The sequence below is a fragment of the Aphelocoma coerulescens genome, chromosome 5 (genome assembly GCF_041296385.1).
Source record: "Aphelocoma coerulescens isolate FSJ_1873_10779 chromosome 5, UR_Acoe_1.0, whole genome shotgun sequence".
Taxonomy (NCBI): domain Eukaryota; kingdom Metazoa; phylum Chordata; class Aves; order Passeriformes; family Corvidae; genus Aphelocoma; species Aphelocoma coerulescens.
In genome coordinates, this window is record NC_091019.1 from 16755307 (window position 1) to 16771748 (window position 16442).

General features: G+C 38.7%; 1 protein-coding gene and 1 long non-coding RNA gene across 16 annotated transcripts in view; both read right to left on the reverse strand.

The window, feature by feature from the left end:
• Positions 1-4573, reverse strand: part of LOC138111304 (uncharacterized) — an 86018-nt gene extending 81445 nt beyond the window's left edge. For 6 of the 8 annotated variants that reach the window (XR_011151320.1, XR_011151321.1, XR_011151318.1 and 3 more), the window contains exons 1-2: positions 2412-2628; positions 59-177 (exon numbers count right to left, since the gene is read on the reverse strand). This is a non-coding gene — a long non-coding RNA (uncharacterized lncRNA). Of the gene's footprint in view, positions 1-58; positions 178-2411; positions 2629-2658; positions 2745-4507 lie in introns of those variants that run through there. The other 2 variants (XR_011151317.1, XR_011151316.1) reach the window with 2 other exon arrangements.
• A 2973-nt stretch (positions 4574-7546) lies between these two features.
• Positions 7547-16442, reverse strand: part of SOX6 (SRY-box transcription factor 6) — a 368783-nt gene continuing 359887 nt past the window's right edge. For 7 of the 8 annotated variants that reach the window (XM_069016846.1, XM_069016845.1, XM_069016847.1 and 4 more), the window contains one exon: positions 7547-14466. In XM_069016846.1, coding sequence (XP_068872947.1) covers positions 14163-14466 — 304 coding nt within the window. In that variant the 3' untranslated portion in view covers positions 7547-14162. The remainder of the gene's footprint in view (positions 14467-16442) is intronic. The other variant, XM_069016852.1, reaches the window with a different exon arrangement.

A 16442-nucleotide genomic window follows, 5' to 3' on the forward strand; every position in this document is an offset into this window, starting at 1 on the left:
TTGCCATTCTCCATTGTTTGAGAACCAGGAAGGTGTTTGGGTCCTGGCTTGGACTTACTGTGGCAGCTGGTTTCAGCTCCCAAGCCACTGGTGGTACAGCTGGCTTCTTCACTCGTTTTCCAGGACTTTCCAGTCAGATTGTCATCTTGAAAATTTAGGTCTGGGAGAGAAGCAAGACTGAGAAAAATAAACACAAAAACAAACCAAAGCTAAGAATTCCCACCTTTGCACTAGCATTGAGGGGAAGCCCTACTAAACCAATGTCTAACGGGGTGGAAAGGCAAGTGCAGCAACAGTTCTCATTCCAGTGCATCTCTATCAGTCCCACTACCCACTGATTAGCTGGCATGCTTAAAGAAACTGAAAAAGGAATAACAGACAAAAAAATTATATTTTATAGAGAAGAAGAAAGTGGGAACGAGCTCCCCATATCTGGTATTCTGTCACACCTTAATGAAGTGTGCATCATCAACTCATTATTTATAGACTAATAATTTACCAGAAATTTTTTGCTTTTGCAATATAAAAGTATGAGGCTTAAAGCTGACTCTGTGAAGTAATCAAGAAGTCCTAGACTTCAGCATGCAAGACAATTTTGTTCTGGGTGAGAGGAAGCAGAAACATTGCCAGCTGAGAAAAATGCTCCCCAAAGCTGAGAACTGAAAGTGTTTATTGTTCATTTTCCAAAAACTTCAAGCATCTTAAGGCTCAGACTTTCAAAGGGGCCTAAGAGAATCAGGTACTTCTAAATCTATTGCATTTCTGTGGTATTTTTATACCTCCATCTTTATGTCTGCTCTGAAAGATATTTAAGGTGGGATTTTTCCCTTTAATTTACTATTCTCGGGCTTGGTGCCTTATTTTCAGTGGGCACTATGAAACATAACACAGATTCCTCAGCCAAAGCCTTTCTGGGCACCAGGAATTTACCACTGTGGTGGCTCAATAGGACTAAAATGTCTCTTAGCAAGTTTTCAATCTTTTTTCAGTCATTCATACTGTAAATTATTGTCGTCTTTCTTGGAAAAAATTCCAAAAAACCCCAGGCATAAGAAGAACCCATCATTCAGAAATACAAGCAGATGAAATTCCTGATTAATATGAAGTAAAAATCCCAAGATCCATTAGCCTAACAAGAACCCCATTTGCAGCTTAAAACAAACAAACAAACAAAAGTGTGAGAAATTACACATCTGTTCCCACCAGCAGCAGTAAAAGCTAGGAGCAGGCTTGCACCCAGATAGCTACATTTTGGGTGCCAATATTATATTAATTACATTAAAAATGGAAAAACAGAAACCCTTCTGCCTTCTTCATTTAGCTCATAACCACTTTTTTCCTATTTTTTCTAGAAAACGAGTGTTTTTCCATTTAAAAGGTGAGAGCCACTCTGTAGTTACAAGTGGTACTTTTTGACTTTCTTAATACAACCCTGTGGCTACAATTAACACAACGGATAAATAGCAGATCAAATTAAGGTCTGATCCTGTTTTACTTATAGGTGCAATCCTCACAATAAATTGCAGGTTAAGCTGTTGGAGGTAAATGAGGAGAGGTGGAAAGCATGCCTGAATTTTTAAGTGTTCAGACATTAAAAGCAAGTGAGAGAGAGAAGATAAGCAAATATCTAGTCAGAAAATTTGAAAACTTTAAGAAGATTTAGTGATTACTCTGAAATTCCAAATGCAGCATGTTTTGCACAAAGATTTGAGAAAAGGTAGGAAATTTGGTGATTGTCTATATGAATTATTTAATGCTTAACTTTTATCCCTCACTTGGGACTAACATTTTCAGAAAAGAAAAAGAACATTATTTTTCTTCTCATTATTTCAGAATGCTTTATGTTCATTTCAGAACCCCATTGTCTTTGAAGTTTGGGGAATAAGAGAACACAGACTGTTTCCATGCCTGGTCTTATTGTTGTGGAAATCCACTATTTTACCCCATTAAAAATGAATAAACAACTGAACCAATCTGAAGCTCCCCAATACCTGTGATTTTTACGGTCATCTTAAGGCTGTATATTGTCTGATCTCTCCTGTTTGCAGCTCAATCACAAACTCCTTGCAGTACAGAAATCAAAACATTGCAAAAGAACTGCCTCTAAGTATGATCAGTCTAAGGATTTTCAAGGAGGGATTAATGAAGGAAGGTAGCTTCAGGAATCATTGTCTGAGGCACGTAGCATCTAATATGGATCCTAGACTGGGTCTAGAAAAATCCTGTGCACTTACTGCCAAGTGCTGAATTAACTGCTCTCTTCCCATGGCACCAGTGGGAGCAGGACATACTCAGAACTTCAGAGAAGTTATCTCAAAAAAAAAAGTAATTTAAAAGGTAATTTAAAATCATTCACTGTCCCTTATACCACAAAGTGTTGACCAAACAAGATATTTTTTAACTCCACTCACCGAAATCATCAAAAGACAGTGCTGGCGAGTTCTACATTCTTCATCATTCTCCAAACACCCTGTGCCGACCAAGGTTGCTCAGTTACACCAGAGATCTTCTTTCTATTTACATTTTTTCTCCATTAAACATTAGAGAAAACTGTGAAGAAAGCATAAATATATACTCAAAACCCTCTCTGTCTTTTGTTTCTACTGTAAGAAAGACAGAAAAAACCCAGTACACATTCTCAAATAGCTCTGACCTCACCTCAACCAGGGCAGATTTATCCCAGAAAATCAGAAATCCTTGTCAGCTGGGGGCACTTAGCCCATCAGGTCCTTTGCATCAGCTCACAGTCCAACAAGAACCAATTGTGTGGTAGAGCCTAAAGGGCAGGACCCACAGCTATTCTGTTCACACAGCAGCATTGGTAACAAAGGGGTCCTGCTGAGGGTGCACAGATATATTCAAAACAATTGTCTTAGAAGCAAAGGCTGAATTGGGAAAAAATGGAGACTGGGTTAAAATTTAAAGCTGTAAGTTGAATCATCACATTTTGTCTGACTGTTCATATCTTCTGACTGCTGCATTACAGGAGGAAGAGAAACTATGTTTTCCTGTCCCCATTCTGAGGTCCTTTTGAAGGCACTTTTGCATCCAGCATCACCATGAGACTCACAGCGTTTGCTCTGCACTCCTCACATCCCATCCCAGTGACACAATCCCTCTGCAGCCTCTTCCATGGGCTGCCCACAGCTCAGGCCACCCACTGCCAACACCCGCAGCAGATGTGATGGAGTAAATGCTGTAAACACTCCCTGCTTCCCCTCAGGTCACGACAAACCCAAAATAATCCATATGGGGGGGACTGGAGGTGCTGTGAGGGGATGGAATGCCCCTTGCTGCTCTGCTGCTGCTGCCCTGTGGGAGGACAAGGCGAAGAGGAGAGAGAGGGAATAGTGGTGGGTAGGGAGTCCACACAGGAGCTGAGGGTCTGGAGGGCTGGCAGCCCTCTCCCAGCACATGAGGGATGCCAGCAGCCCTCTCCCAGCACATGAGGGATGCCAGCAGGCCCTGCCCTCAGCCCTGCTGCCATAAGTTGGACTAAGAACTCGGCATAATGACCAACTTAACAGTCTTCCCCGCGGAGGGGTGGGAGCAGCTGGTGATGTCTAAGAGTTACATTAATTTTCCCATAATTTTGTAATTTTAGAGGGCTACCTTAAATAACTGATAAATTGCAAGTACAGAAAATGAACATTAAACCATTTATCATAGAATAAAAGAGCCATTAATCTTTTAGGAACTCTTACACATTCACATACTCGTACACACAGAAGAAGGGAAATGGTGCCATTCTTAGTGCAGATGATTGCTGCTCAGCACAATATGTGACTCTTCATTTTTTTTCATTTTCCTTGAAATAAGACATTTTTTCCTTAAAATAATCTAAAGCTGCTAGGACATCTAGTGCTTCCCTCCTGTAGCTGGTGTTATATAAGATCACAGCAGTGTTAGGGGGGTTTTGCAGGTCCTGTTCACAGAAGCTGATACAAATAAGGTCATATAAACTGACTGTCCCTCACTTTTTCCTCCAACCCATATTGTAGTTGTCAAAGCCAGAAGAACTTTCTAGTCTCTACAGTAACACTCCACAAAATAGGCAGCTTGTACCTAAACTTTTTTTCCAAAAACCCTTTTCCCTGCATGATCTCTCAACATGTGGCAAAAGACTTGCATTTCTTTTTGGGTGGGTGGGTGGATTTGGGGGGATTTCTTTTTCCCTCTCCAGCACTTAGCCTTTGGTTTTACAGCAGCTGCAGCTATTCTAGTGGAATTAACTAAGTCTGCAATCAAGTGTGGATTTCCTGATGTTTGAATAAAAGATATTTCATTGTGATTGAGTAATTTGATCATTAAAATCTATGATCTCCAGATTTTCTGAATTAAGTCTATAAAGTTTTAACCAGATCCTGCAAAAATTGAGAGAAGTTTATCATCCTAAGTATTTTGGATCATATGATAGACTTTGCCATTCAGTTGAACATAAACTGACTGTTTTCCCTGATTTTCTTCCGCTAAAAAGAATAAATAGGGCTGTTGCAAAACTCCTTACCAAGGCTCTTCACTGGGATGCAAACTTAACTGTTAATTTGCCCTCAGTCATTTCATCCACTAAAATACCAGCCTGTGATCCTGACCAGGAAAGGGTTGTACCCATTAATAGCCCAACACAATTACTGTAAGTGCTGAGGAACATGAGAATGAGATGCAGATGTTGGCCAGGCTCAGATGCTCTCATTAGCTGTTATCTCCTGTTGCAACTGTTGAACATAAACCTACTGGGCCAGGAGGACTAGGACTCTAATCCAGTAAGACAGTTACTGTGTTTTCAATTTTGTAGCCTATTTGTGATTAATTAGTTGTGAACATACAGTAGCTAGAAAGAAATTATCAGCCATTATGGGGATGCAGAGATACCTTTCCACTTGGTGATTGTGCTGTCTTGCAGGTTAGGGTTTGCAGCAGGGCTCTGGATCATAGCAAAGTATTTCTATTTTCTGATTTCCAAATATAGTCCTTGTGGCCTGACTTAAAATGAAGCTTGGTCATGCATCTGAAGTGTGAGGTATATTGTTCATAAAATTAAACCTGGAAGTTGTGGAAGTAATGCAAGAGTCAGGGGGTTTTATACTTTATGTTTGCAAGTTTTGAGCTTGCACCTCATTTTTGAAACTTAATTTAAAATGCCTACCTGGTTTCTTCACACATCTTGATAATCCAGAAGGGTGGCAAAAAAAAAGACCCAAATAATCAATATGCTTTTCTTTTGTAATTTTATTATTTGAGGAACATTATTTAAAGCTCTAATAATAACCTTTTCTTCTTATCCAGTGATCCCTTGCTGATGAAATACAACAGCAACCAAATGTCCAAGAGGTTTTAATACAAGTATAGAAGCTTTTAAAGTTTGTGGTGTCAAAGCAAATTAAATTGTCCCTAAGTAGTTCTTAATACAACTGACCACAGTGATTTCTACAGGGCAATTAATGGTTTATTGTGTCAGTCATCCAGCAGGCCATAATGTAAAGCAGAACAGCTCTGAAGAAGTTTGTTATGAACTGTCATATCAAGAACCCCAGTGCTAACCTGCAGTGGCCTTGATATTATTAGAACTACTGAGGGTCAGATTCCAATTAATCCACAGATTTAACAGTCCTCCACTGTAGTGGGTCTTGATACAATTAAGGAATAACAGATGACAGGAAGGATATTTCCTGGCAATTAATGACTGATGGCAGTATTTGAAGGCCCTTAACCCAGCTGGTCATTAACTGCTCAGAGACACAACCTGGAGCTCATATTTTCTATTATAAACTGTTTATTAAAGATATAAATCAACAACTACTTTTTCCCCCTCCTCCCAATCCGTATGAGCTGCTGCTGTTGGGCTACCATGGTAGCAATTAATTGCCATAGGAAAACCCCAGTGGGGAGACAGACTCGTGCTGTACCTTGGAATCTTGAAAACCCCTAACTGCAGGAATCCTGAGGGCTCCCAAGGAACCTGCACTGGTGAGCAGAGTTTGTGCTCAGCCAGAGGGAGAAACATCTGGGAGAAGGAGAATGGACCAGAGTGGCAGGGGCACCTCAGTTTTCATATTTGTTGTGCTCTGTCACTTGTTTGGTGCTTCCAGTGCAGTAGAGCCCTCCTGTAATGATTGGAATGACCATGGTAACTTAGGAGTTTATTTATTGTTTAGCCAGCACTCTGCTACCTTTCCCTTGTGGTGACCTGGTGCACACACTGAATTATTAGCCAGATTTCTGAAGGCTAAGATGGCCATTTAGAGTGACAACCAGACCAGCACAGGGAAGGCAGCAAGTTGGTCAGAGGTGCTGCTCTCCAGGGAAGGACATCAGGTGATGCCACCCATCTATCCGGCACGTGGTCCTCAGCACCAGGAACAACAAATGTGCTGCTCTTGCTATGTGGGTTATGCCCCAACATGCTGCCTTGTCCAGAAGATTGCTGTACATGTGGAGATAGCCCCCTGTCCTGAGTGGCAATTAGTGCTATTTTTTTTCTGATCGACACCTAGAGATGTCACATGAACATTTTGTGTCTTACTGCTACAGGAAGCAGTGACTTTTGTAGCCATTGCTCAGCTTGCTTTTCATTGTATTTGTGTAACAACCCTGCTGACACCATCAGTGTGTTTCAGATTACTGATCAGCGCTCACAGCTGCAGAATCCAGCACAAAAAGGAGAAAAATCACATGGTAAATGGGTATGTGTGGGGAGCAGAGAAAAAAAATTTGATTAAATTGCGCCTGTCAATATTTATGTATTTATCCATTATAACACGTTGGTCAGACTCTTCATTACCATCCACTGCTGACTTTGAAGTATTCCATCACACAGATTCGTAGTGCAGAATGTAATTTTCAGGAAGTTCATGTATGATGCTCTCTCCAAGGAAGAATGGATTCCGTCCCACTTGGATGTTTCAAGTTGGTTTGTGCACTAACTGGAACTTGACTGGAATCTGATGTAATGTACAACCAAAATGCTCTGGCACATTTCTGCTACAGTACAGAATGCTTCAACGTAATTTATTATTTCCCTGTGAGAACCATGACTAATGACTAAGTCAGAAACCAATCACAACACACCAATGGCAGCAGTTTACAGACATGGCAATATGGCAACTATAGGCTTTTTGTTGTTTAACTCTGGTTAGTTTGTTTAAAGTTATATGCAGCAGAAAAGGGGAAGGCAAAGAAAGAAAAAACTTGAGAACTGTTTTGTCTCTTTTCTACTCACTACATACCCTTCTGTGATTGTGTTGCTACCGACAGCACTTCCTGCACACAAAACTGACAGTAGTCAGTGTGTATTGTCAAATTAGGCTGGTTATCACACGTGTCTTTTACAGCATACGGTGTTAATGGATTTCAGAGGCTGATAAATGCCTTCATAGACTAGAAAGGCATGCAGAAAACATAAGATCTGGAAAATTCAGTCACCAAATTTACATGAGGCCAGATAAACAGGCCTCGTTGCATTTTCCCATCAACTCATCATGGTCAGTCTTTAATACTAGATTCAAAGGAATAAGGGATGCATAGAAGAAGTCACACACACATCTCATAAAACAAAATTTATCTTTAATTTGTAAGTGTCAACAGCAGTACAAAAGATGGAGTGATGGTGAATAGATTAAGGGTAGAGAGGACAGTCTTGAGGTAAATGAGCATAAATAGGCAGTCTTATAGACACTCCCCTGAGGGGTCTAAACCCCTATCATGGCATATACTGTATCACCCAAGGATGACATGTTTAACATATCAGGAAAGCACCTGGTGCAAAAAAAAAAAAAAAAAAAAAAAAAAAAAAAAAAAATTTAAAAAATCCCTCCCACCCGAAACATGTAGGTAAGGTGCCAACGTACACCAGAACATACTGTATATGGACAGTGTCTTTCAATTTTGTCTTTTCCATCAATAACTGAGGCAGAGGAGGAGAAGACTCTTAAAAGTACCACTGAAAGATTATTTAATATTTAATTTACCTCACGTCAATACTGCACAACAAAATCCAAGAAGTCTGTTTATGCAATGAAGCAGAGCTAAGAATAACTATTCTCTTTTTTAATCTGAGAACAGATTTTTTTTCTTAAATCAATATCCTTAGCAAACTTTTTTCTTTCTTTTTTTTCTTTTTACTGTATCAAGAGGAGAGTGTGAGATGTGATGGCAACCTTTAAGTTCATTTAAAAACTTTACACTGGACTGTACAAGATTTTTTTGATAAACTATTTACATTTTCAGACTTTAAAACATATTCAAAGCAGCAATAGACACTAGTTTTTCCTCTAAACGCCCAAATAATTACCGGCCATGGGCCCAGGTAGGTACCTGCACTGTATATAGAATTTCTACAAAGAAAACCTGCCCATTAAGTAGCCAGTGGGTGTTAAACAAGCAGCCCTCGCCAGTAAGAGCTGCACCCACGGTGTTGCTATAGGAATCAAAGCATAGTACCTTGACAAGAGAGTCTTAGTTGTCCCAACAGCTCTACACAAACTTTACAATTTGAAACAGCAGCTAGCATGTCAGTCCAGCATGTCAGTGAATTGTGCTGATTAAATTAACATAGAGTACAATCTCACAATATACATCACAAACAAATTACAATGTCAGGAAATAAGAGTTACAGTAAGATAAGTTATGTAGTAACAGCTTATAAGCTTGTCTTAATGTAATAAAAAAATTTTTACATGGGAAATACAATAATGAATGAACATAAATGCTAAGCATTCTAGTTTGCTACAAGCTGAAGAAGGGTACAAGAAAAAAAACAACAACATTGCTTTCTGGAAAGCAAAACACAAATGACAAAGGAAGACAAACGGAGAATGCACACTAGCAGGTCTGCAATGTGCAGCATACAAACAGTTAAATATTTGCACATTCCCCATACTCCAAGAGCACCAAGGACCTCACTTGTGGTTTTTAGAAAGCGGAAATTACAAAGCAAGCCACGTCACTAAGTTGCTTTATAGCTTTCATATTGCCATAAATACCAATTTGATAAGTTTTCCTTTAGCCCAGTTCACCCCACCCTACCCCTTTTTTACCCAGCGTGTGAAATCTCAGAATACTTCTTTGTCACCATTTCCAACAATTCTGGTAGCTAAAAAAGGGTGTTGGATTAAAATGAAATAGTTTTGCATATACACTGTTTTTTTTCCTTCTGCAGGACGTTGCAGTATATCAAAAATGTAGCTTGATCTGAGAAAAAACACAGATTTTAATGGGTTGTAAAAGTGTTTTGTAAAAGTGTTTTGTAAAAGATCAAATGAGGTCATATAGTATTATTATTTTAAAAGAACATGCTTAAGTGCCATCTTGAATCTTAAAAAAGCATGCAAAACACCAAGGGGTTCAAGCCCATCCATTAACTTCTCATAAAAACATGAAGAACTCTATCATACATCCTGCTGGCTGCATCTCCAGTGCAGTTGTTCTTACTGTGGCCCTGGCTCAGCAAAGCTCACCCCACTTAACACCAACACTGCGCTGGTCCTTCATGACCACTGCGGAAGTACTAATATGCTTCATATTAAGCAGGCATGTAAGTGTTTTGCTGGGGGAGGATGGAGTCTTAATCTTGTAGAACATTTTGCTAGGAGATCTTTTTGAAATGCCATGCCTTTGATGTGACTGAAAACCAAAATCCAGAAAGCCAACCCAGAGATTAGATGGCACTGGGAGGTGGCTGTGTTGTGTTTTTCCAAAGCAGAAACTGCCCACAGCTGGCTGTTGTACACTTTGCACAGGGTAGTGTATTTGTTTGGACTAATGCTGCTGTTGGGTTTGCATTTCCACCCCAGAGCCATCCCATCTTTTCCCTCCCCCTGCCTCACACTGCACCTGAGTACACTGATTTAGGAGCATATTGAGGTCCTGTGAATGCTCAGCAGGTGGTTTCACAAGCTAAATGGTGATGCCCAAACATACAGGCAGACCAGAATCTGGCCAATTCTTCAGACTTGTTTCTGCATGTAAACCTGAACCCTGGAAAGCAGTATGGTTTCCATTGGGACCTTTATCTTCCATTTTTATAAAATATTCTAGTTGGGGTATCAGAATGTTTGGGGAGTCTTCTTCTCTTGAATATAAGTAATAATTTCTGAAAAGAAAATATATTGTATCTGTTAATTAAATAAACTGTTCACAGAGAAAATAGTATTACTACATTAGTGCTCCTGAATGGAGGTTTTTTTTTTCAGATATTTTCTAAGGGGGCTCAAACACAAAGCTTAAGAAGCAAATCCATGAATCCTCTTTGCATATTGTGTGAACAATTTCCCTGGTATTATAGCCTAATATAACAATAACAAGATTAAATGAATGTACAACACAAAAGTTTCATATTATTGAGTCTTGCCTGCATTGCAAGGGCCATTTCAATCATTTTAATCTTTCAGGGATATGCTTTTGACTTCCAAATGCCGTTCTCTTTGAGTAAAATATCTCATTGCTTTTACTTGGATTCAGAAGACTGTGTTTCCCATCAAATATAGCCAAAATTTGGCATGTTTCATGTATCAACTTTCTAAAAAAGAAGTATTCCCTGTTTGTGGAATATGCTATTAAAAATCAGAGAGAGCACAAGTGAGGCATCTTGCTGTCCCAGCTACAGGTCCACAATACTGCACTCACACTGCGGGTGTAAATTCAGCATCTACATGAGGTACAGTGACTTGTCAGCATTTAATATGGACCAACATACACTGATATAGAACAAAAGTAAATACATAACTTATACTTCACTAAGTATCCATGAACAAAAAATAAAATTCTATTTCCTATGTTATATTTACACAATTTAAAAAAAATCTAAAATGAGATGGTAAATTCATCAAAAACTTTGTTTTGAGCTCCGATTAATAAAGTAAAAATGTTGGGTTTTATCCTTATGATTGTCCTTCCTTGATTTCTACTGACATTTTAGAGCCAATGTCGGCTAATAAATAGAATAACACGCTCATAGGCACAATTCAGATTCAAATATGTTCCTCCCATTCCCCTAGCCAGTAAATGCAATTTTTACCAGCTGGCAATTCCTGAACAGCCAGTCATTTTCAAGAATGTGGCTTTAACATACAGAGCATCAGCACTGAGGCAGGGCTGGAGCTAAAACAAAGTGTTCATACATACATGTATTTTGCATAAATAAATGAAATAACAAGACATAAAAATGACTCAAATCCGGCAACTGTGAGGCAGGCCCACACGAGTCGAAACAGATGACTTTTGTTCATGTAGTTTTCGTACAACAGTTTCACATTAGTCAGAAGTGATAAAAAATACCATTTATATCCAGTGCTTATAACACTTACGAAACAACATCTGTGAGTGTGTGTTTTTTTTGTACTACAAGCAAAATCAAGTTTCAGTCCTAAAGAACAGACCTTTGTTCTCCACAAGCCTGCAGAATATTATTTTGGCATGGTCATAAAATTAAAAAAAAAAAAAAAAAAAATTAACCAACTAATCTAAATGTTTGCCTTTGTGCAAAAAAATAATTACATAAAATACAATGCTAGCAATACAGCATTCTACCTATGCAACAAAACCAGAAAAAAAAAAGAGGCAAGAGAGAAAGAAAGTGACATGGGGGGAGGGAGAGATACTTCTAACTGGAGAATTATGTAAGACATTAATAAATAGTCTTTTTTTTTTTTAGGAAATAATGATGTCCTCCCCCCAATCTGAGCTGAATGTATTAAAACCAGTTCAAATTCCCAAGCTATTTTAAGAACAAAAACCACTTTCTATCAGTACCTTAGCCAGCTTAAAGAGGACGCTCACCAGCTAATGACACAGCATATGCCTTTAAAGACTTGGCTAGACCAGTTTATTGCTTATTAGACATGGACTCAGAACACATTTAAATAAATATTAAAAATATAGCTTTTTTTTGTTCCAAATTACAAAATGGTCAGAGAAATTTGACCATTGTGTTTCTATGCCATTATCTTAATAAATTGTCCTGTAAATTGAACAATCTTCTTTGTCTTGGGGGTCGTTCTCTCACATAGAAACGTGATTCCTACAGTGGCAAAAATGGCCATTTCTGACAGAACAGGTGTTAGTGGGGCTGTGAGGAAGAGGACTGCTCCTCCACAGAGCTTCGTGTCATTGCAGCTCACGAGAGTGTCTGCGGGACAGGATGCACAAGGACAGCCAGACTAACACCAGGCTCCTTGTGTCGTCTGGGCCTGAAGCAAAGTCTGCACGGCTCTCTGGGAAGATGCTCCCAAACTTCCAGAGGAGCTGCTCTAGGCCCACTGGTACCTGTCAGCCCGAGCCTGAATTTATCACCAGTGTGCTGAACGCATCCAATTCCAAATAAAAGTTGAGGCAGTTGAGGAGCTTCAGCACACTTATTCATCAGGCCTCTTGGAACTGTATATATATATATATACAGTGATCTATTTGTGAACAGGAGTGGAGTATGAGGGAAAAAATGAAGGCAGTTTCTCCTTCGTCTTTAAAATCTAATAGATTCACAATCTTTGAATGCCTTTCTCCTGTATTTCCCAGAATTTTCTCCAGTAATTGCATTGTTTCTAGAAGTAATACAAACAGAAATTTTTGTTTCTATAGCACCTTACGTCCAAAGATCCCAAAATGCTTGAAAAGTCACATTCCCACACAACTAATATACAATTTTTTTGATGACCCATTTTCCCACCTTTGCAATTAGATATTTGAGTGGCCTTCCCTCCCCCACTTGGAGTCTCACAAATAAATCACTGCATGAATACTTAAGGTAGCCCAGTTCCTTCAGGTGGCAATAGGAACACGATGTACAGAGCCATGATTTGCCACAGGATTCCTCAGGCCCTAAAAATTCAGCGTGGTGGACTCTAAATGCAGTTTGGATTTTACATCTGCCCTTGCTGTCTAAGTATAGAGGTTTATAACTATAAACACATTTTTAGGGATATTTGTACGCTATGTACATATAAAAGTACTCACTTTATTTTGCAATACATATAGCAGAGTGTTTCCAAGTGCTCCTTGAACATACAGTGTTAGAGGAACAAGTGAATCTCTCATTCATAAAAGTCATGTTCATTTTAGTAGCAGGTGCACTTTTATTTTCATATACCTGTGTGATTTAGGGAAGGGGAAAGAAGAGGCTCTTTAAAATATCAATGAGGAATTGCAAGTGTAATGCCACCAACTGTACTTTTAAAAATAAATATTAAGTATTTGGACCCTTGACATTCTGGAATGAATAAATTATTTAAGAGAAAATGTGTTAAGACTGAATGCAAGGGTTAAAAGCAAAGGGGTAGAGAATGTAATCAGAGGTGGCCTCACACTGCTAAGACAGGCCCGTCCATAGCTGGTGATTGCTCTTTTGTGCTTACTTAAAATTTCACACTAATGGCACATCAAGAGGCAAAAGCAATTGGGCACATGCACTATGGCAACCATGTTCACTAATTAAGAATATCCTGTCTCCAGATTCCTGAGTACTTTACCATATTCTGGAAAAAAATTAGGTTTTATATATAATTTTTTCTTTTTTAAGATGCCAAAGGATTGTCTAAGACTTTACAGTGTCTCCTTTAAGACTTTTTGTTTAAATGTTAAGATTCAAAAGTTATGAAAAGTTTGGCACATCAGAAGTTCAGCTATACATATGGAAAAAAATGGAATTCAGAGACTATTTTTTAAAGACGAGCTATGATGCACAGGTGTGCACACTTGCGGACTTGTTCTGTTTCACAATATGAAATCTGCAGTTTTTGTTTTCTAAAATAATCCAGAATAAAAACACATTCACAACCTGTAGGCTGGCACAGCATACCTGAGTGAGAATGTATAACCCCCATCTAAAACAGTAACTTAAACCTTTATCAGCATCCAAACGGAAAAAGACAAAAGGTAAGACTTGTAAGACAGCTATTGATTCATATAGGTTTTCAAGTCCTGATGTCTGATATTTATGTCTTCATCTAAATTAAAAAAACAAAACAAAACAAAAACAAAACAAAAAAAAACCCCAAGTTCATGAAAAATTAGGGAAACAATCTGTCTCACACGATAAGAAACATTTAAGACCATTCTGCTGATGTAACTGTAGGAGCCACACATGCATGCAGGCTCTTTAAGAACTTTTGTTCAAAAAAACCCCAAAAAAACCCAAATGAGTCTGAGTACTTTAATTCTGTGAACACTCCTCAGTTGGCACTGACTGTCTCATGGGCTTCGTTTTCACTACTATAGTCTGATTTGGGATCATCCTCATAGTCCTCGTACATTTCTATTTCATCCTCTCCATTTATCATTTCGTTTCCAGGAAGGCTTCCGCTGTCCGTCTTCATACCATAAGTGCTCTGGATGACAGGGATGCTGGGCTCAGGGCTGGCAGAGGTGCTGGAGCAATCTGATGTCATCTGAGGGGACGGCGTGGTGGTTGCCATGGTAATAGCACCGGGGTAGACAACTCCTGTTCCCGTGGTGATTGGAATCTGAGGCTGCTGCCTGTAAGGAAAAATAAGAAGGAAACGTCATTTCATGTGTTTAGAGGAGGGAAGACCTTCTGCAAGTCCAAAGGAAAGAAAAGCTGGTGGTTTCCTAGACAGACTGTATGTATTCCTCTGGGCTCATAGGCCAGTCCTCTATGGTATTGGTTCGTCTTATCTCCCCCAAAGGACAACTGGGAAGTGACGTGTTTTCACTACCAGACATTCTTGCATGTATTTTATGTGTCTACTGAAACCATAATATGAACTAGCACTTGGGGAGAGACCATCAAAAGGCTTCACGCACCTGTGTGATAACTGCCTGCTGCTGTAGACAACATGTATCCAAAATCTAAACCCTCTAAACTCATGGCAAGAGCTTCTGTTAATGAGAGACCTCAAGATTACTTGCAAGTACCTAAAATGGCAGAAAACTGTAAGCATCTAATTTACTATGTAAGTGCAAGGTAGATTCCTACATCACTTAGACATTCTCCTGATATTTTATTGCTGGCTTTTGACCTTTATTTGGATCCATGATCAAAATGCCATTTGCTTTTTAGGATTTCATGTATAAAACTGGGGTTTTGAAGAAAAGTATTTGATAAAAAAGAACAAATCTGCTCTGGAAGATGCTGATTTGTATTGACTAGTTATTCAACATACATACCTATTTGCATAATCTATTTAAAGAATCATACATTTCAATGTATTCCCAACCTTCTTCAGAGCAATAGCAGAGAACTATTATAGAATTTTAGCAGCAGAAACTGTCAGGTATGTTTGAATAGTCTTAGTAATCTGCAACGTTTTGACCACTGCATCGTTCTATACTAAATTCAGAAGGACATTTCATAAACCAGTCTCACAAATTCCTAATCATTGGATATACCAATATGTTAAGCTTATTTAGAAAACCCTAAATGTTGAGTCTTTATTTTTCATTGGTCAAACTCTAATTTTGATAAATATCACACTAGAGAGTTACTGGGACCCTGAAGTCCTTCAAGTTTGGGTACTGATACACTGAAATCATGAACACTGTGTGTAACATACCATTAAAATAGCTTTTAGTCCTGCCATGGCTGGTACTGCTAGCCTGACTCTTACAGCCTCTGCACAGCTTGAGAAATTCAAACATCTGTTGTGTAAGTCTCGTACACCTGGCTAGCAGCGAGCAAAAACGCAGTAATTCATTTGACACAGTCATTATACTCCTGTTTGCAAATGATGATTTGCAGATGATTTACAAACAGCTTGGGATTTTTCACTAAATTTTCACTTTTTAAATGGTCTGATAAATGTTCTGTGAAAACAATTTCAGCCAATGTATTTGCTTGCAAGTGATTTTCTTCAAACATCTTTCAATACTTTAACCATAAAATTGAACACCTACCTCACATGGGAACATTTCTGGTTTAGGATTGCATGTTTTCAGGAGTATAAACTATTACTGCTAAAAACCCACATGTATCTCCTCCACAACTTTTAGATGCAGAAAATGTTCACATTAATTAATGTTTCCACAAAGCAGAGGAAAAAGAAACATGCACATGGTCAACAGAAAAAATTTACATAGTTGTCACCAGGCCATACACACTTAATTCTTTCTAATCTGCCCATCGATAAACTGCTGGTACTAATCTTTCACCAGTATTTCTTAAATAAATTCACAAAACAAAACACCACCAATTGTTCATCAAAGGACACCATAATACCAATGCCAAATGATGCTCTGAGAAAAGTTTTCACAACTCCTGTAACAGAAGTTGCAGAACCTACTCAAGGAATGATTGAGCCCAGGCTGCTGTGCTACAGATGACATTAAGTATTGGAACACTAATATCCACCTCTACACCTCCCCTCACAAAAATAGTTTGTATTTTTTCAGAAGCAAATTGCCCTTTTACAAGCAGCAAGAACAATTTTAAAAGTCTGCTAAAGACAATGCTGTGACATATGTTGATGGTTATCAGTGTTCAGGCCTAAAGGACA